Genomic DNA, 21727 nt, shown 5'->3' with positions numbered 1-21727 from the left:
TCTCTATTGCAAATCGCAAATCTCTATCTGTCATGGCGCGCAGTTGATAAATTTCGATTTTGAGTGTGCGGTGTTTCCTACCTCGACAAAGTTTAAAAAATATCCATTAGCTATTACCAGTAATATAAGTTCATTTTATTGCAATAGAATTTTTTTCGATATACACCGAAGCTAAAAGCTTTTACCATGAGTTATAGAGACACGGTGAGTAAATTTATTTTCTATTTACGTCGCATCTCAATTTCCATTTTTAAGCCTTCATTACACTTACTGTTTATAATTATATCTTATATATTTCTTACTTATGTCCCAAATACTGAAGTATTAAAAATAGAATAAAACATCTGCCGTTTTATTTATACATCATTATTAGTCATACATTCAAGGTCATAACGAGATATCGTTTTTCTTCTTGAAATGCTATTTATATTTGAAAAATAATAATAGAACGTGTTGCTCTTGGTGTAAAACTCGAATTTGATGTCCATCACCCATGTAAAAGATAAAATAACAATTCTATGTGTAATATTGTTCCACAGTACTTATATTCCCGGTGCCCCCGAAGATATGTGTCAGATGTGTCTTATTACGATGTATGTAACATTTGGCTCATAGAATTTTACCATTTTTTGTTTTATTAAAAAGAATAAGCAAAATTGCGCATTGGAATTTTTTCAATGATAAATTTAACATTACTTGCGACGTAAACCATACGGAATTATGGACTTTTCGCAACATTGCTTACAATAAAATATAAAATAAGAACAAAATTATATTATTTATAAATATCAATATTACTTCTCCAAACTTGTACATTAACATTATCAAATATACTTGTTATTGTACTTACTAACTCCTATTGTGTTCCACTATAATGTTTTGCATAACTTATCTATCTCAATAATAACCTTATAAGTAATTACCACAGCCAGTTATAATTATCAGTATTCCATTATTTTGTTCTCTGTTTTATATATTATTCTGCATGTATTTTTTTTTTGTATAAATGTGTATTCTATATCTATATCTTTCCTTGTACTTACTGTATGTATGCATTTTTTCTATTAACATCTTTAAAAATGAGTATTTACATTCATATGATGAAAAATAAAATAAAAACCAGAAAAATTGTTCAAACAAATAAAATATTTAATTTTGATTTTATTAAAATGAAATATCTGAAGTATTTTAAATAAATAAATCAGAAAAATTCTGTACTAAGATTTCCTTTCTATTACATAATTATCATTTTTGCAACCTGGTATTTTTTAGAATATATGATCATGTCTGAAAGTTAATACTTTATGTATCACTCATTTCAACATATACATGGCGCTAATATGTATGTATGAAATATTAACTGCTTTAATCATCTCATTATAATAGTTATCTGTTATCAACAGTATTCACTCTTTCCGAGATCTCATTCTTACTGTGCGGCTAATGAGCAGCGCGTAGGAACCTACCTACGGACATTAATGGTATTTATCATTGCATTGTGTGTTTATGCATCATAATCCCTCGGGTCCTGTTATTTAAATAATTTCAATGTAATAAACACGAGATTGTTTTGACAAGTTCGAATTATATTAATAATATAGTACATTAGGATTTATTTTAATTAATTAGATATATGAAATTTATGACTAAGTGTATGATTTTATTTCTTTTATAATATGCTTACAATAATAAAATACAAAAATATAATTACAGCTAATGATGTAGTAGTGAATGTGTTTATTTTATATAATACTGAAAAAAAAAAATGTTTTGGTTACTAAATATCACTTGGAGAGTTTTTTGAAACGTAATTTAAAATATTATTCTAAAAATAATATAAATTACAAAGTTTTAGTTATCATTTGTAAATGAAAACTATAATTAGCGAAAGTTTTTCATGCAATCTCTTAGATAAATTACTCATTGAAATTATTTACGTTTTTTTTTTAAAGTGCTTGTACTTTAAAATTTCACTGCATAGAAAAACGTTTCCTATTTTGGTATTGTTCGGTATAAACTATTACGTCCTAGGATAGTTGCTTTATTTGAAAAAAAAACGAGAAATGGTTTTGAAGCACAAAGGAATTTTGTAAGTACTTTAATATGGAACATGGTGGGTGTGAGTGATGCTTAAAGGTATTTATTTTGAACTAACTGTATACATTAGGCTCACATACCCATGGCTTTACTGCGGTCTGAGAGAAAAAATTTCTTACTGGTGTTACAATAATTCGAAAAAATATTTTCTGAATGAGGTCATCTATTTTAATCCTCAGCTCAATAGAATAGCACTATAATCTCGCTCGAGTCGTAAAACTGTCTGAAGTACGAAGTCACAAGAAGCGTTTACGATTAGGCAATTACAGGCGAACCGAAATGCAATGAGATTCATTTTGGAAACATTGCAATAGAATAAATGTGATAAGTCACCAGGATAATCTTGTATTACTTAGGTACTAGACTAACGAAATTTCGCTGTGTCATTTACTGTGATAGAAAAAATATTATAATTTATTCAATGTATTTTCATAGATATTAATCATTATACTCTATTAGTTACACATTTACAGTCGCGTCCAACGTCGTTCTTTATAAAAATGTAATGTATTTCAGATCAGATTCGATAACAACCATTGGTCTGATGTAGCTTGAAATTTTATGTCAATTTGGATTTTGCGATATATAGCCTTGTCACGATATCATCAGAATTCAACAATCGATAAGCAAATTTGTTAAGTCAAAGTATTCATAAGTCATATTTACTTTAAACTGTTATTAGATAAAGGTCAATAAACTTATTAGAATAGATGATGTTACATGAGTTAATAAAAATAAAATTAGCTTGAAACAACCTATACTTAGGCACTAGATAATTCATCTTCGTTTCTAGATCATCTTTCAATTTAATTTCGATCTGGGTGACTCAGTCGTTGATACTCTGATACTATATGCAAAAGATGAATCGAAATAGACACGGCTACGTGGGCCTATTGTATTGTGTGCAGCCAAGGCAATAACGATGTGTACATACTCTTAAATATTAGGTTAATGTGTATTTTATTTGAGTTTTGTGTGTACAGAGCTTCGGCTCGTCGCCGTCGTCAGTGCTGAGCTCGCTATCGACGTTCCGTTCGCGGCCATTCGCGGACATCACGTACAACCCCACGCCTGATGTTAACGAAGTGTATCCGGGACTGTATGTCGGAGATGCGTACGTATGATTATGAGATTGATTTGTAGATCTATATATGTAAAAATGTATCCCAATTTCCTTTGGTCACGCCATGACGCGTGAACGGCTGGACCGATTTCACTATATTTTTTGTTGTTGTTGTGTTTGTTATTGTCAGGAGAACGTTCTTATGAAAGAAATTCATAAAATTGCGCGAAAAATTTGAAAATTTAAGAAAACTTAATGATAATATTAATTTTATATAACTGTCAAATTGTTTGAAATAATTGTCAGCGATTGACAGAATGCGCGCTGCAAATTTATAGTTAGGACGGGACAACGTCTGTCGGGTCAGCTAGTTACCAACATAGTTACTAGGAAATCTCCTTTTGGTCCTTATAGAGCAATTCAACATTGAATTGAAAGGACATGCCATGCCATTGCCCTTAGTACATTCGAATGTAATGTCTACGCATATACAATACATGGTCGAAGATGACACAGAATGGATTTGGTTTACTTTTTACCACTGGCCTCTTGCCTGCTGTTGAACTTTCATGGAATCCATGCTCGGGCGTAATGAAATTGTGACCGCCCGGTCTACAGCAATTAATTACTATGTCGCCACTAGACCGTGGAGGCGACAAGGAAGAAGATAAAGATAAAGTTTTTTCGGGATAAATATATTCCCGGGATAAAGTAACTATTTAGTACTCAAGAGTTATGTAGCTTCCTATTAGTGATAATAAAAAATTAAGCAGTTCCTGAGATTAGCACGTTCAGACAACTTTAAATATTAGTATAGATATTTTTAGTATATTTATACGGCGTATTTTTTTTTAATCGAAATAAATGTTCAAATACAGAGTCGCAGCAAAGGACAAAGCGTTTTTGAGGAGGATGGGTATTAACTACGTCCTGAACACAGCTGAGGGCAAGCGCTACACCCAAGTCGACACAGACCATTTGTACTACCGGGACTGCCCGGGCCTGCGGTACAAAGGCTTCCAACTGATGGATCTTCCCACTACCGACATATCGAAGTATTTCCACATAGCTGCTAATTTCATCGACGAGGGCATTTCTAGCGGAGGTATGTCTGTAATGTGAAAACATTATTTTTGTGCTGTTTACTCGTATATCTACAGTTGCGGGACTAAAATAACCGACTATTTTTAATCTAGCGCATTGTAGTATAGCCCAGTCAGTTTATATTATTATTTGTTTTTTATTTTGTATTTGTGTTCAGCAACAGCAGTATATATAGACCATTGAACATTAGAAGCGTTGCCTACTAGCGTTCTAAAAATCAACTAGGACTAGCCTAGGTGATTACTGGGCAGTATTATTTCAACATCTATTCCAAGATGATAGGCATAGTTCAATGCGATGTAGTTTTGCCATACAAAGTTATGGACCGAGTTGGTACCGTTTACTAGTAGTCTTGGTGCTAATAAAGCACAGGAGCGACCCGATTACCACGTCGTATAAAAAATGTCTAAAAACAAATGTCCCGTCCGTGTATGTATATTATGAAGCTCGTTAGTAGTAGAAAGTAATGCATATAAAGGAGAGATGAGCGAGATAAGAGGTTCAGGTGCGTCTCGCCAGGTCGCGTGCTGGTGCACTGCCTGATGGGCGTGTCGCGGTCGGCGACGTGCGCGCTGGCGTTCCTGATGATCAAGCGCGGCATGTCGCTGACGGAAGCGCTGGGCACGGTGCGCGCGCGCCGCGACATCCACCCCAACGAGGGCTTCCTGCGCCAGCTGCAGCAGCTCGACCGGGAGCTGCGCGTCACGCGCGTCCGCTGACCCTACACCCCCTCCCAGCCTCTGTTCAACTATCCGTTCGAGTTTGGATACGGACGGCGCGTACGAAGCCTTGACAGAGCTCACAGTTACCGTTACTAATACTTACCGTTCAAATTGATTTTAAACTAAGCTCAATTTACGTCCTTTCTTCGATTTTAATGTTGCCATGTTGAAGTGTTCGACGTATATGAGCATCATTCGGAATTATTTTTTGGTTATTAAATTTTAAAATGTTTTATAATAGGCTATATTTTTGTGCCACAAAGTTGAACGAGCTGTAGTCATGGTCGGAGGCTGGTGTTTATAATATTATATGTATGATGTAAAATGATATAACCGTTTTCGAAAATGAATATTAAAATGTATAACATGAATTAAATTCTATAGGTGTTGTTGAAACGTAACAAGTTTTACGATTTGAAATATAGAAATAATGATATTTATTATTATAGTGTTAAGTTGTACGATCAAAACGTCCAACTACATTGAAATGCCTAATCAGCAATGTCTTGGACTCCTGGCAGGACACTTAATGTGCTCTCAAATGTCCATTCTTAAATTAAGGATTGTTTTGACATCGAAGACTAAATTAAAATAATTCTAATATAATAAAACGAAATTTTCCGTCACAGTACTTCATTTCACAGTTAAAAACCTAAAATCAGATAGTGTGGAGATGTTTCGAGGTCTAGATTTTAAGTTTTCAATTGTCATTGTTAATGACTTGTTGGACGTTTCGATGGTTAAACATCATTAATTGCTATGAATAACATGTAATGCTGTTATCATTAAGTAAATAGTTATTGAAATCTTAAACTAAGTACCTATAAGGTCTATAAGTTAAAGACTCACGAAACTTACATTATAACTAAACATGCTAGTATTTCTGTGATCATCGTATTATTTTTTATCAACATACGAAATATTAGATATACTTTAACATTTAGTTATATTCGCGCGTGCCATCATGTTTCCATATAGCGAACAATTGCTGTTATTATTTATAATATGTAAATTTCGTAACATAGATTAAGAACTATCAATAGGTCCAATGTATGTTACAAACTTAATAGTGTATCATCAAAGTGTATTTAACTAAAGTACAATTATGTAGCCTTACTGTCATGTGATTGTCATGTTGCAATAACGTCGGTGTCACGGCGATCTGTGGTGGATAGTGTTAAGTTTTTCTTCAAGACTGGCAAACGCGTTGAGTGATGGCTTATTCATAGTAGTGGTATTTAGCTTAGCATTTGTGTCATTACCTTGCAGCAGGTGTCACGGCGCGTGCGCACATTGTCGCCCGCCGACGACGCGCACTAGTTGCCAACTCGCGTGACATTTGGCTGCACATGTGTGTCACTATCAAATGTCTATTTTTAATTCAAACTTTTGGGATTTCAAAATGGAGTTTTAGTTTTGGAGTTTTTTTGTATTACCTGATTTTGTGTATATTATTATTATCCATTGATAAATATCGATAAACTTTAGATGCGACCTGAATCTTGTGTAATAAAATTTATACACAATATGTATGTGACACCGTAACGATGCCTGTCGATGAAACGATTTATCTAACTGTCAAAGTTAAAGAAAGATGAGTTAATAATTATACTCATTTATAACACACGTTCGCCTTTGTAGTGCAGTTGAAGAGCCGGCTACGAAACAAAGCAAAGGTTCGAAACTCGAATAAAGAAAATTAGCTTAAATGTAAACAGTACTGAGTTATGTCTGAATGTTATGGTCTGTGATTCTCAATTCTCATTATATCAAGACTTATATCAGTGTTATGTAAGGAATGTGTGTGACACAGTTAGATAAATTAGTTTAAATAATGTTATGTAAAATGAACATTGCGTTACTAATCACGAGACCCGCATCTGGTAGCTCATTATAAACATTTTACAAAATACTTTTTAAATGAAAAATTAATTTAAATGAACAGCTGATTTTCCCAGTAGGTACTCTAAAATATTGTCTTGACTTATTCAACGCGACATAAAATCCTTTATAAGAAGATTAGAATTCCATCGAAAAATATCAGTTCTCGTTACGATGTCACATCACTCATTATTTATTTTTGTAATGATTTATATAATTGGTATTTTTGTTGACTAAAAGTTTCGATGACGATGAGGATAGTAGGCATGTGACTCTTGAACTAGTCACTGTTTGTGTGCAAGTATTTATAAATGAAATGCACCAAAGAAATCAAATGTGATATGAAATGTGAGGAAAGATTAATCATATATTTTTTACTTGATACCACTCGAAAATTATTTTTGCGTAAATCGTAGCCTTGCTAGAAACTATTAGTATTGTATTCATTATGATAATGAGCAACATAGTATCATTAATAGTTTGACCTGGAAAACATACACCACCATGACATACCTTTTATTTTCAGATTTTAAAGTACAATATAATATAGTAAATTACTCCAACCTGCCATGACACCAATATGTAAGAACAGTTTGGAAATTAATTTATTTGTATTGGTGCATGGTGTGCTGGTCAAAGGATGTACCTGCTTTCTGATTTAAAACTTTATTTTTATGAGTAACAATTTACACAGGAAGAAATAATCATCAATATTGGTAATAATATTATTAAAATCATAGATATTTTTAAATCCACTTTCTGAGAAATAGTTTACCAAGTACTATTAGATGATCAAAAGGTTTTATTTATACACTGTTGATTATTTCGATCATGCAAAATGTTTATTTACATAAAATAAAGATATTTAATTAAAATTGTATTTTATTCAATGACCCTAACCCAGCATACTTTTAAGCTATAAACTTTTACAGTCCATTTTACTGGTAATTAACAAGTCAAACAAATCAATTACTTAGATTTTTATGTATTATGGTTATTTATTATTAATCTTTAAAAGTGGTGAAGGGATCATATAATCTGTTTTCTGCCAGCTTCAATTACATAATTGATGTAAAATCTAATGATTTCTTATGTTTACGCGAATGTTAGACATTGAAATTAAACTAATTTTCGGATTCTATCGCGGTGCTAGTATTTTATTTTCTCCCGACGTTTCGAAGACTTTGCAGCCTTCATGGTCAGTTCATGGTTGGTTCTTCAGTCCCCCCCGTGACCATGAAGGCTGCAAAGTCTTCGAAACGTCGGGAGAAAATAAAATACTAGCACCGCGATAGAATCCGAAAATTAGTTTAATTTCAATGATGTAAAATCTAATTTTCATTACAAGAATTTGCAGACCACATTTATACATATAAGTAATTACCTTTATGTTGTTTTGGGGTTCTCTTTTAGATCATTTTACTATTCACCACTGTTGTTCTTACAAGGTAAGAACATAAGATGAAATTAAACCTGTGTACAAGATTGAAAAACAAATTCCTGAAACAAAAATCACAACACATTTTTCATTTACTGCCTTTCTATACCTAAGTTATTCAGTGAAATAGGAAAAATTTAGGGTTGATATTTCAATTGTCAGATAAACTCATATTCGACAAATAAACTATTACATGACTGTGTAGACAGAGATTATATGACTATATGCCTGAGTATTTACAAATTTACTGTCATATAACTGTCAGTTTTAATTTATTTGTATTGTATTTTGACCTTAGAATACCTTTTATACAGTTTTTAAGGTTATTTGAATTAGTTTACTATTCTGCCGTGCTAAGATAAAAAGCCATATCTCAAAAAAAACTCAAAATCTTTATTTTTATGTCATCAGATAATTTAAAAAAAATACCCATCATGGGATGGGTTCATTGGAACTTACCAAAATAACGGTGTTTTGTTTAGAACTTGTAAAAATAAGGTTTCCCTAACATACTGTTTTTGCACTTAGCATGGAACTATTGGATTTTCAGATTCTTTATTTAAATATTTCGAATTTGCAATAGTAAATTTCAAATTAAGTGCTTTCACTTACATTCCTTTCTGAATAGTAGTTATTATTTGTTATTTTATATAAACAGTTTTATCCAATAGTACTTATATCTTATCATTTTATTATTAAAGTTTTCAATTTAATTATGAAGTTTACTCACAATGGAAATATAAAATAAACAAAATATTATGAATCAAATTTTTAATACACTAAATTCTATATATTAATACTATTATTAGATTATATTTACAAATAAGGTCTGTTCATTGGCGTTTTCTTTGCCTTCTTGTCGCGAGCTCTAGGGAACCAGCGGTGTTCTGTAGTTAATGTAATGGAAGATAATTGTTTTCTTGCAATTTCTGGTTTCATATCTTTAAACACTCTCTTAACTTCTTGAATGTCAGTCATCCTTAGAACAGAGTTATCATCCTTTTTTTCTTCTGGCAGAGGTCGTGAATACTCGTACGGGAATCCTTCATCTCTATGAAGAGCAACTATAGTGGATCCATCGTCAGTTATAACTATTTTGTTATACAGTCTGCTAATAACCTGTGTTGGTCTAAAAGTTAAGGCACGAATTGAAAGCGCCATTTTATTATTTGTATCAATCAGAAGACTATCAGATTCATGTATTTTTCTGTTTTGAATTTATGAAAAACTTTTAATTCTAAATTCTAACCTCACAATCCACAATTTTTAGATGACAGCAATAATAAGGAGCACTGGGGAGCACAAAAAGATGATTTTGATAATTGATTATAACATCAATAATCGACTACCGCATTGTAAAACAAGAGTTTTTATATCTAATATATTGTTATACATTTATGACGGTTAAGTATTGTAATGAACTAAAAAAAATTGTACTAACCTTGAGATATATCTACGACGCTACCTAATTGAAACTATATTTTTTTTTAGACATTTTTATTTAAATTTTTTGTCCTCATAGATCAAGTTTGAATTTCGACAAAAAACAGTTGGCAATACTAGCTGGCAAATGTCAGTGTCACTTGATTTACTTGTTTATGTAAAGAGTTGTTTTATTGCATTCTTGTATATGTATTGCAATACATAAATGGATTTTCCAGCTCCACCATTTAATACATCAGACAGCAATGAATATCCTGGGGCCACAAAATCTCCATTTCAAAACTCGCGAGATGATAATAAACGTCGAAGGTAAGGATAGTGTCTGTCTTATGTCTTATTATGTATGAATTTTTCTTAGACATCTACGCTTTTCAGTTCGTCTCGATCAATAAAGCGAAGACGATTCGATGATGAACTCGTCGAGTATAGCCTGGGGATTCCGGGAGCTTCGCTTGGTAAAGGCGACAAACGAGTGCGCACTCAGTCGTATACCAGTCACTTGCCTGAGTTTCCTGTGGCGACGAGCGCGCCTGTGACGCCAGCTGTCCCTACACAAGAACGCCGCAGAGCATCGAGCAAGGTGTCCGGTGCTGGCAGCACAGGCAAAAAGTCTCGTCGCAAAGGACAATTAAGTCAACTGTCGACAAAAGACTTAGGGCGCTGGAAACCTACCGATGACTTAGCACTTATATTAGGAGTGCAGCAGGTATGATTCTATCCTAATCAACTTATTAACAAAAAAATATTGTTAAAGTGTTTGAAGGATGGAAGTAAACATAGAAATCACTGAACAGATTTAAATTAAATTTAGGATATTGATAAGTAGGCTATTTTTACCCTGTTTAAGTGTAACTCTTTCATTTTGGCCAAGATGTTTCTTACGGGAGGAATATATGTAAAACATAACATATAACATTTTTGTACCATAAGGCTTATTGGTCCCATTCTAATGGAGGGTAACTAAAAGCCCTCTGCCGTAGGAGATATGACCTTAATGGTGATAATAAATGAAGGATTTTGGTAAAGTTTATAGTAATAATTATGAAATAAAATCATTCAATGTGATAATTTTAAATTTTCAGACGAATGACTTGCGTATAGTGCATAGGGGAGTGAAGTTTTCATGCAGATTCACAGTAAGTGAGTTGCAGTCGCGATGGTATGCATTACTGTACAATGCGGAGATCTCGCGTGTCGCCGTGGCAGCCATGCGGAACCTGCATCCTGATTTGGTGGCAGCTGTGCAGCAACAAGCCCTGTATTCCACAGCTGAAGAAGACTTACTCGGAACACTCCCAAGTGTAAGCATATATTAAAATAATTATTTTAATTCAACATAAAATATGAACTGTCTAAATTAATGGTATTGCCTCTCTTGTAATGTACAAAATAGAGAATTATCACTTTGATTTCTATATTGGTGATTATAAAAATGTATACATATTCTTTATTAATGAAATATTCTGAAATTTACATCTAAAATGACTATGAAATGTTTCAGATACATGTGCTGATAATTTTTTATCATTTGAACAATACAATAAAGGTGACCTTTTCTTTGAGACAAATGCTTAGTGAACTTACAGGGTTACTGGATAATGTGCTTTGTATAGGCAGTGATTTTGTAATGCTAAAATGTAAATAGATATTATTCCATCATATCCACAATGTTGGTAACATTTGGGTTTTTTAAGTAATGAAAACTTACTAACTGTGATGACTGCCTCGGTGGCGTAGTTGTATTGCACGTCCGGTACAATAGCGCTCTGAGGTCCTGGGTTCGAATCCCGGGTCGGGCAAAGTGATATTTGGGTTTTTCTGCTCAGTATCAGCCCCGGAGTCTGGAATTTGTGCCCGATATGGCGATAGGCTCGCCCCCTATCACATCATGGGACGGAACATACTTGGCGAAAAGTGGGTGCCCTAGTGGCGCCTCTGCATACCCCTTCGGGGATAAAATGCGTGATGTTTATGTATGAAAACTTACTAATGAAAAATGGTTATGTCAGTTGAAGATCTAGGTATCTGTTAGAGGATGCCAATTCTTATGCTTCACAAAGACATTATTATTATTTTATTGTACAAAATTTTGAATGTTTCTCATGCTACTTTTCTTAAGGGAGATTATCCAGGGGTGAGAAATAATAAAATTAATAGATGTAATTTATTATAATCATTGGTGAATCCACAGGCAGCTAGCACATATACAAGGGAACCAAGAATTAATGCCAGCCTTTTATTAATTTCCATATTATTTTAACTGGATGCAAAGTGAATGCTAGCTTCCCAGCTTCATAAATCATCCATCAGGCATAAAAAAATGTTTTTTTGGATCCACCAGTGTTCATATACTTCAATAGCTGATGAATGATTTATAATTTTACCACCTTGCTTATATTCCTGGGACCTAGTATTCCCCATTTTTCAGAGAATTATGCGGTTACGAATAAATTGCTTTTCAAATAAACATTTTCCTTATTATGTATATAAAAACACACAATGCCTTCAATTTGCGCACACATTGTGTAATATAATATATGATTATTGATTAGCATGCATGTGTATAATAGGCATAATAGCATTGGAGTATAGTGGATGAATCATGACACATCATGTAAAATATACATTATAGCAGATTTCACTTTTGCTATACACACATATTGCTAGCACAATAGTTGCTGAATACTACAAAGATTTCCCATTTTATCATAAATAGAAGATGTTTATTTCAGTAACATGTTTAGATATGTGATGTTATATTTGTGATTTTGTTTGAAATATTGGGATAATACCATTTTTAAGCTGCTGTTTACCAGAAAAGGAAACAGTACTAGCTCAGCTCTTATTCACTACAATAGTTTTTACTGGCCAAATTTAATTTGCTTTAGTCTTGTAAAAATTATAACTGTTTATTAAATAATAATGGAATTCCGCAGACATCACATCCGAAGATAGAGAAGTTCCAAGAATTATTGGAGGCGCATCCTCACGTGTTCTACCCTTCGCGCACGGCTAAGTCACTGATGACACATTGGCACCAACTGAAGCAATACCAACTACTGCCCGATCAGATTGTACAACCATTGCCAAAGAGTAAGTTAGTTTATGATACAATTGACTTTTGAAGCATATTAAATACTAGCTTTCGCCCGCGGCTCCGCTCGCGTTATAAAGTTTTTCAGGCTAAAGTTTACCGTTATAAAAGTAGTAGTTTCCCGGGAGCCTATGTTCTTCCCAGGGTCCCAAACTGTCTCCATAACAAATTTCCTCTTAATATGTTGGGTAGTTTTTGAGTTTAACACGTTCAGGCAGATGGATGCAGCGGGGGACTTTGTTTTATAATATATTTTTTAGAACTTTTTAAGAGGAACAATCCCGTCATACATCATTGTTGCATAACTTTAACCGTTTACGCAGCGCACGCAACGGAAGCTCTCAAAAATAATAAATTGTCCCCGTTTTTGCAACATGTTTCATTACTGCTCCGCTCCTATTGGTCATAGCGTGATGATATATAGCTTATATCACTCCACAAATAAAGGGCTATCCAACACAAAACAAATTTTTCAGTTCAAACTGATAGTTCCTGAGATTAGCCATTACTGCTCCGCTCCTATTGGTCATAGCGTGATGATATATAACTTAGGGCACTCCACAAACAAAGGGCTATTCAACACAAAAAGAATTTTTCAGTTTGGCCCGGTAGTTCCTGAGATTAGACATTACTGCTCCGCTCCTATTGGGTATAGCGTGATGATATATAGCCTATAGCACTCCACGAACAAAGGGCTATCCAACGCAAAAAGAATTTTTCAATTTCGACCGGTAGTTCCTGAGATTAGCGCGTTCAAACAAACAAACAAACAAACAAACTCTTCAGCTTTATATAATAGTATAGATTACTTACAAGGCATTATATAAGGTTCGAAAAATTACCTTCCATGGTATACGCGTGGAAGCATGGGATAATGTTATATGTATAATCAAAACGTTATATAAATGCAAAATTGTAACTTTTAGATCGTGCAAACACCGTAATGTCATTTTCTGATGCCGAAGACACAATAAATGACAATGAGCTGCCAGACTATAAGGAGGATGGAATCGATATTGAAATGCAGATGGCCGACAGGTAATCTTATTTCTTACTTTTATTTACTATATATACTAAATCTTACTATAAAGAAATAGACACAATTGGAATTTTAACCTCTTTTCACTCTTAACTGAACCGAATTATTTTCATAGTTAATAGTTAAGCTAACAAGTACATGGTTCATTAATAAACACTCACTGTACCAAAAAAATCATGGATGCGCTGGCAGACGCAGACCTTAAATGTAGTATAGGGGTAAGATTATACGATTTTTAGACATTTATATATGTTACTAATTAAAATACATTTTTTAGGATTGAGAAAAAAGACATACGTCTGCTGGAAAATTCGCTGTCTCGTTGGCAAGTCCTCGTACAGTCAGTCGTAGGTGGTAATATTGAACTGGATAAAAACACACTCGCAGTACTGAGAGGGCGACTTGTGCGCTATCTCATGCGTTCTAGAGAGGTAAGATGTTTTGGAATAATAAATCCCTATTTTCAACAATGCCGGGTTAGCACAACATATGTTTTTTTTTATCAGCCATCATCTAATATCCCTCCATTCTCTGAGGACTTAGGCGAGGAGATGCTCCGCGATGTAACATGTTTTTGGGGCGGCAACATGAGACTCACTGAGGTACGACGTCCACTTTCTTCGCCTTCGCTTACTTGCTCCCCGTATCATCTAGGGACTGATCATGTAACTCGCTTCCTTTTCCTACTTGAAACAGGCAGAACTGTCGGTTAATGCAGTATTAAACTAAGTCTGATTTAGTAAATTATGTTCTTATTATTACGGCAAATAACTGCAGACGCTCTTTTTTTAAAAATTGACTGCAAAAAATACATGATCAGCCCACAGTTCAAAATCTGCCCTACGTCGTTTGTATCGTGCCACAAAGTCGAGTGCAATCGGAGCGCAAGTGAGGTGAGGCGAGGAGAGGCGATACGAGGCGAAGGGAGTGCATCAATACCGCGCTTAATAAAAGCTCTAAAAATAAAATTAAAGTGTCACTTCTATTGGAGAAGTGACACTTGCACCTCCAGGTGGATATATAACTCAAAGGTGGCTTCATTTTGTTATCATGACGGGTACAATCCTAGCGAACGAACGCGAACAAGCGTGTGTGAATGAATCACCGAAGGCGAGCGAGAACGCAATCTCGATTACCAGAAATCATCCACTCACATTCGTTCGTTTGATATGTACTCGTCATTAGAAGGAGCGCGTGTGTATTCTATGCAAGGGTTGCCACTTGCCGTAAATAATCTCGCTCGTCCCGGACAGAGCTAAGGCTGGCGCTGCACCCTCGCGTCACCTCGCCTAATCTTCTGAGAGTGAAGACCAGCATCAGTATTTACCCTCTTGCCAGTATCCGTTTCAGTTGATTCGTTTGATTTTTTGTTTACTAGTATTTTAATTTCCGTTTACGTTCCTTTTTTTTAATGTAAGTATATCAAAAATTCTTAGTAATATAAAAATAAAATTACGCTACTTTTTGGAGTTATTCGATGCTCTTTTTTTATTTATTTCGTATTTAGTTTTCAAACATTGGAACGAAATACTTTGTGTTTTGAAATGTTCAATGTTTTTGTAAATTTTATTTAGCTTGGCATGGTTTGAGATTTGACTATTTGCTTGATCCTTATAATTGCCTGTGGAGGCTGTCAGCTGCAAAAAACTATTTTTTTTTATAAATTATAGTCCCTACTCCCTGTGCACATCGTAAAATCGACATGACAATATTATCTAAATAATAAAGGTTCATAAATTGGTATAATCTCTACAAATAAGGAATATAAACAAAACTGGAATAAATAGCTTTATTTTGTAATACTATTATTAAAGAGACCGTGACAAAAAAAATACTGCAATTTTTGTTCATGCTATAGATTAATTTGTCGATGCGTGTGGTTTGCGTTGTCATGACGACTGGTGTATACTTATTCACAGACACCACACGCACAACCGTACGTGTTGTACACGCATTGTAAATTACTTGATTTATAACAAGTTAAAACGTTAGTGTTTGGCTGTTCGGCGCCTGACATAGTGTTTTAGCACATACACACACTGCTTCTATCCCCGAAGAGGCAGGCAGAGGCGCAATTAATTATATCCGCTTTTTTCTGTTTGATCTCTTTGTCTTTCCCATAGGATGTTTGTGTTAAGGGACAAGTCTATCGTTATATGAGGCACAAATTCCAGAGTCTGGGCTAATACTGATTAGAAAAATCCAATAGCACGTTGCCCGATCCGGGCTTTCATCCCGAGATCATAGGCCGGTAGTCGAACCTCGTAAACAATTCATCTACGCCATCGGAATAGTCACTGATAATAACACCGAGTTTAATAGCATCATCCCTATTCGATGAATTATCAGTAGACTAACTTATTTTAATATTATCGATAAATTTATAATTCCATACGTTAAGATACAAAACCAATATTAATTTAGTATGTGCAGGTCCTTTGTCACTTTCAGAGTAGGAAATCTCGAATCAAACTAAGAATAGGGTTTCTATTGCATAAGATTTAGGTCCGGTTACGAACTTGGCTTTACAATATTTACTTGTCGCATCCTTGGATTTTGTCAGTTCGGTCGGACAATGTTCATTCTGCGTGTGCCAACGTCATTGAATTCAGGTCTCATGTAATGCATTGTTTACAGCGTTGCTTTAATAAGGATTAAAAAACCGGACAAGTGCGAGTTGGACACACGCACTAAGGGTTCCATACAAACCTGTAGGCAAGCCCCCTTATTCATAGACATTATTTATCTAAGGACGAAGTATTGCTGTGATAACAAGTTTGTTTCCCAGTGCTGATGGCATGGCAGTCTTTGCAGTGCGTAGACATAGTGCCGTTGTGATTGGCTAATATTGAGATACAACTTGAATCTAGTTGGCTGTCAGATAAACAAAGCTGAGAAACGGACTTATTATCACAGCGATGTTCCGTCTTTAGATAAATAACGTCTATGAATAAGGGAGAAGGTGTATAAGTATAATACATATATATGTAAGTTTCAACTTGTCAAACTTCTTGTTGCTTTTCGATACCTCGACACAGTCATTGGACCAATCGTAAATAGTTGGTCATAGTAAATGTCCTTTTTTTTTATTAAATTATATATTTACCTTTTCCAAAATTTTCTTTTACATGTGCTACATGACATTCCTTTTTGAAAACTCAAAACTTATGAAAATATACGATAGAAATAGTCATATCTCTTAATCGCATTGACATAAAAGTTTAATTTTTTCACAGCTGAAAAAGACCGTACTTTCGACTATTTGTTATAAATTTCAATTTGATAAGTCTATGAGTACTTAAGAAAAAGGGTCTTCACAGAGAGACAGACGGACGAAAGTGATCCTACGAGCATACCTTTTGAGGTACGAACACCTAAAAATAACGTAATTAGTAGCCGTACAATCTTCTGTAGTTGCATAATTTGTTTTTTTTTTTTTTTTATGAAAAAAGGCAAGTTGACGATAATGTTTTTATATACATCACTTAATACATACAAAGTATCTTTATTATCTCACACGGGCTATAAAAATGAACATCGTAATTTACAAGATTTCTATGTACAAAGAGAGGAGAAAATTAAAAATTAAAGAAAATGCATATTTTTATGTTAACATAAATTTTACCTTTTTTATTACATCAGATAATATTTAGCTTTGGAGTAAGTTAACATTTTAATTTTTAATAGTATAATTATCTCTTTAAAATGAACTGATACATCTGTATCTAATTAAAGACATAATTGTGTAAGTTACACATTCATGATTCTTGTTCACAGTTAACACTTTACATCCATAACTAATTCTGTGGGAAAGAGCGTGACGTCAAACGTATATTATTACCTACAATAATTATCGTTGTGCTGTTTTGTAAGTAGTGGTAAGGTTATCTGATAAAAATAATATGAAGTGTTATTCAATTAGACGAAATATAATTTAAGACGAGCCGTAGAGTATTTTATTGAAATGTAAGGTCTAAGGTGCGACACTTAGATCACATTTTCCTTTTTCTCCGCTCTTGTCTCATGACATTTTTTGGTGATTTCGGTTCATGTATCTACACAAAATGAACGAATAAAGCAGAGAAAAGGTTTTATATCACTTTAACTTGTCAATGTATTTTAATATTTACGTTTGTTTTCACTCACACGTTATTGTTTTTATAAAAACTTTGATCATAACATTGACATAGAAGCGAACACCTAGTTTTAGATTGTATTTTTAATTTTATCGTAACACGCGTCGTCAATATCGTCCGGACAACGACAAGGACAACAAACTAATGTAGGTATTCATGTCAACCCTTGACACAGGCGTCAAGGACGGAGCGTGTGGCTAATGATATGGTGACCGTCGGAGGCTCACGAGTAGGTTGACCGGGAAAATATCTATACATTTCACTATCAACCCGTATTAGAATATCGATTGACCTCGATTGAAAACATTTTGTGGCCATACACTTGACGTACGTGGTTTCACTGTGCGTATCTTATCCGACAGCAGCTTGTCTTGGATGTTATCGACGTTCCTATCGTTCTTTATCGTTGCCACTTATTTAGATTGGTTTTAATCCGCACGCCCGCTGATAGTCGCTGATATTGTTACAAGCGTTTACAGTTATTTTAATCTTGATCGTCATTAACGTGGATTGTCAATGTATGGCCAGTTATTGCTTTATTCGACGGAGCTATTTTATTAGGCTGTGGTAAGTTTTAAGCATCGTTACAGCGTCATTCGAAACAAAATATTTTCCTCTTAAATTTTATTGACCCTCAGTTTATATTTTAAATTCTTGTGTTTACTGGAACTGCTATTGATATCCCTTCGTAGGCGGTTTCGAAAGCGGAGAGATTACGGCCGCACGTGGTACGCAACTTGCTATTATGTCACCTTGATAAAGATAAATATTAGATCTTAAAACACAGAATCCAAACAATAATTTATATTACGCAAACAGAAAAAGCTGGCTGCGTAAAACAAATAAGGAAAACTCCCAGATATCGTTTTGTTTAGTTACTTTTATAATTGCGCCGATATCTGGTATTTTTGAGAACATAATTTCCTGCTAACAATCCTCTCTTGCGGTTACTCAAATACAATGTTTCGTTCGATGTTAACGTGGGAGTGTTTACACAACACTTCAAACAAGTTCATTGTTTTGGCATCACAACTGAAATCGGTATTCAAAACAACGTGTCATTCAATGATGGAATGAAATGTTCCTCGCGCCTCCGGAGCATTGTCGGTGAATCTGCTGATGTTGAGAAATTTCTATATTTATTTTTTAATTAATATCAAAAACAACAAAACTGCTATTTTATCATGTAAGATATTTTTAATTGTTGATAAAAAAAATGTATTTTAAATTGTAATATTCTGGTTTTAACTTAGCATAGAATTTTTTTATTTCCCTGTGTTCTATATCGTAATAAAAAAAACATACTTTACCAGAATATCTATCAACCGACGAAACACTGTGTTCCTTGTTTTTTTCTTAAAACCTCTGTTTTATTGTTTTATTCAATTTAATTAAGTAATGAGTAGTTAATGGCATTTTTAAGTGGTTAGTTGTCTTTTGTGTTTAATTAAGCGACAGCCATAATTTCAAAAAAGTATAATACTAGTATACCTTATGCAGTCCAGCTAAATCTCGTGGCTTCACATAACATAATTGTTTCCAAGCGTACACAACGTGTTTTCTCGATTTGATGTATTTTAGTTTTCATAGCTTTGCTACTTTTTGAGAATTTTCTATTTGCATACTTATCAATATTTTGTTACGGAGTATATGAGTCGAAACTCGGGGGTACCGCAATCTAAATTTAATTGAGCATAATTACCGAATAAATAAATTATAATAAATTGCTTTGTACTATGTTTAGTTAGTTTAATTTTAGACAACAGGATAATTATTTACAACAACAGAATATTTACCAACAACAGGGAAGGAAAATCTAAATATTATATTAAATAATCTTTGTCAATTGCCCATTTATAATGTTTGAAGCTTTTATAGTCAAACACAATAGAATAATTAAATAGGGTTCTCACCGGTGTTAAAGTATATAGTATCATACTATATTTTAGTCAATTATACTTAAAAAGTACTTTATTTTTAACGCTAATTCGAATTTTCTTGTTTTTGTATATTAACTACTAGCTTTTGCTCGCGGCTCCGCCCGCGTTATAAAGTTATTCAGGCTAAAGTTTTCCGTTATAAAAATAGTAGTTTCCCGGGAGCCTATGTTCTTCCCAGGGTCTCAAACTGTCTCCATACCAAATTTCATCTTAATACGTTAGGTAGTTTTTGAGTTTAACACGTTAAGGCAGACAGATGCAGCGGGGGACTTTTGTTATATTATTTAGAACTTTTTAAGTGAAACAATCCCGTCATACATCATTGTTGCATAACTTTAACCGTTTACGCAGCGCAGGCAACGGAAGCTCTCAAAACTCATAATTTTCCCCGTTTTTGCAACATGTTTCATTACTGCTCCGCTCCTATTGGTCATAGCATGATGATATATTAGCCTATAGCACTCCAGGAACAAAGGGCTATCCAACACAAAAAGATTTGTTCAGTTCGAACCGGTAGTTCCTGAGATTAGCCATTACTGCTCCGCTCCTATTGGTCATAGCGTGATAATATATAGCTTATAGCGGTCCACAAATAAAGGGCTATCCAACACAAAACGAATTTTTCAGTTGAAACCGGTAGTTCCTGAGATTAGCCATTACTGCTCCGCTCCTATTGGTCATAGCGTTATGATATATAACTATGAGCACTCCACAAACAAAGGACTATTCAACTCAAAAATAATTTTCAGTTCGAATCGGTAGTTCCTGAGATTAGCCATTACTGCTCCGCTCCTATTGAATATAGCGTGATAATATATAGCCTATAGCTCTCCACGAACAAAGGGCTATCCAACGCAAAAAGAATTTTTCAGTTTGGACCGGTAGTTCCTGAGATTAGCCATTACTGCTCCGCTCCTATTGGTCATAGCGTGATTATATATAGCTTATAGCGGTCCACAAATAAAGGGCTATCCAACACAAAACGAATTTTTCAGTTGAAACCGGTAGTTCCTGAGATTAGCCATTACTGCTCCGCTCCTATTGCGTATAGCGTGATGATATATAGCCTATAGCACTCCACGAATAAAGGGCTATCCAACGCAAAAAGAATTTTTCAGTTTGGACCGGTAGTTCCTGAGATTAGCCATTACTGCCCCGCTCCTATTGGGTATAGCGTGATGATATATAGCCTATAGCACTCCACGAACAAAGGGCTATCCAACGCAAAAATATTTTTTCAGTTTGGACCGGTAGTTCCTGAGATTAGCCATTACTGCCCCGCTCCTATTGGGTATAGCGTGATGATATATAGCCTATAGCACTCCACGAACAAAGGGCTATCCAACGCAAAAAGAATTTTTCAGTTTGGACCGGTAGTTTCTGAGATTAGCGCGTTCAAACAAACAAACAAACAAACAAACTCTTCAGCTTTATATAATAGTATAGATGACTGCCCCAATGCAGCATTGGGTAGCAAATTCCTGAAAGAATTTCAGGCATTCGCGGCATTTATACAAAATTAAAACTTGTATCAATCCGATACATATCGATAATCGATATTTATCGATTTTCTTTTTCCGATATTTATCGTTCCTCTAAATGGCCCGATAACCGATAAATTATCGATTATCGGATTGCATGTCCTAGTTGCCACCTACCTTTTAAAAAGTAAATAGTATTGTTTCTTTCTTATTACAAAAATAGTCTCTTTTGGAAATTCAGGAAAAACATAGCACACATTAATTGTTCTTTAATTTAAAATAAATCAAT

The 21727-nt window shown here is 34.2% G+C and overlaps 3 protein-coding genes across 6 annotated transcripts in view; 2 read left to right on the top strand and 1 right to left on the bottom strand.

Annotated features, from left to right (window-relative positions):
* The first annotated feature begins 11 nt into the window (after positions 1 to 11).
* Positions 12 to 7407, top strand: LOC115441726 (dual specificity protein phosphatase 13). 3 transcript variants are annotated; one of them, XM_030166621.2, is made up of 5 exons: positions 22 to 204; positions 1404 to 1481; positions 3081 to 3211; positions 4039 to 4265; positions 4784 to 7407. In XM_030166621.2, the coding sequence occupies exons 1-5, from the start codon at positions 187 to 189 to the stop codon at positions 4981 to 4983; spliced, it is 654 nt and encodes a 217-aa protein (XP_030022481.1). In that variant the 5' UTR covers positions 22 to 186; the 3' UTR covers positions 4984 to 7407. The 3 variants fall into 3 exon arrangements, with proteins under 3 accessions (XP_030022483.1, XP_030022481.1, XP_030022482.1); XM_030166622.2 differs by lacking the exon at positions 1404 to 1481 and adding an exon at positions 540 to 593; XM_030166623.2 differs by lacking the exon at positions 1404 to 1481 and having other exon boundaries at positions 12 to 204.
* A 1652-nt stretch (positions 7408 to 9059) lies between these two features.
* Positions 9060 to 9856, bottom strand: LOC115441729 (39S ribosomal protein L42, mitochondrial). The gene has a single exon (XM_030166628.2). The coding sequence runs from the start codon at positions 9464 to 9466 to the stop codon at positions 9122 to 9124; it is 345 nt and encodes a 114-aa protein (XP_030022488.1). The 5' UTR covers positions 9467 to 9856; the 3' UTR covers positions 9060 to 9121.
* Positions 9847 to 21727, top strand: part of LOC115441728 (microspherule protein 1) — a 23539-nt gene continuing 11658 nt past the window's right edge. Inside the window, exons 1-7 of one of the 2 annotated variants that reach the window (XM_030166626.2) lie at positions 9847 to 10057; positions 10124 to 10454; positions 10831 to 11049; positions 12685 to 12841; positions 13769 to 13880; positions 14159 to 14312; positions 14388 to 14483. In XM_030166626.2, the coding sequence (XP_030022486.2) occupies positions 9954 to 10057; positions 10124 to 10454; positions 10831 to 11049; positions 12685 to 12841; positions 13769 to 13880; positions 14159 to 14312; positions 14388 to 14483 (1173 nt within the window). In that variant the 5' untranslated portion in view covers positions 9847 to 9953. The remainder of the gene's footprint in view (positions 10058 to 10123; positions 10455 to 10830; positions 11050 to 12684; positions 12842 to 13768; positions 13881 to 14158; positions 14313 to 14387; positions 14484 to 21727) is intronic. The other variant, XM_030166627.2, reaches the window with a different exon arrangement.

The sequence above is a fragment of the Manduca sexta genome, chromosome 25, assembly GCF_014839805.1.
Source record: "Manduca sexta isolate Smith_Timp_Sample1 chromosome 25, JHU_Msex_v1.0, whole genome shotgun sequence".
NCBI lineage: Eukaryota > Metazoa > Arthropoda > Insecta > Lepidoptera > Sphingidae > Manduca > Manduca sexta.
This window is presented reverse-complemented; position numbering and strand designations above follow the sequence as displayed.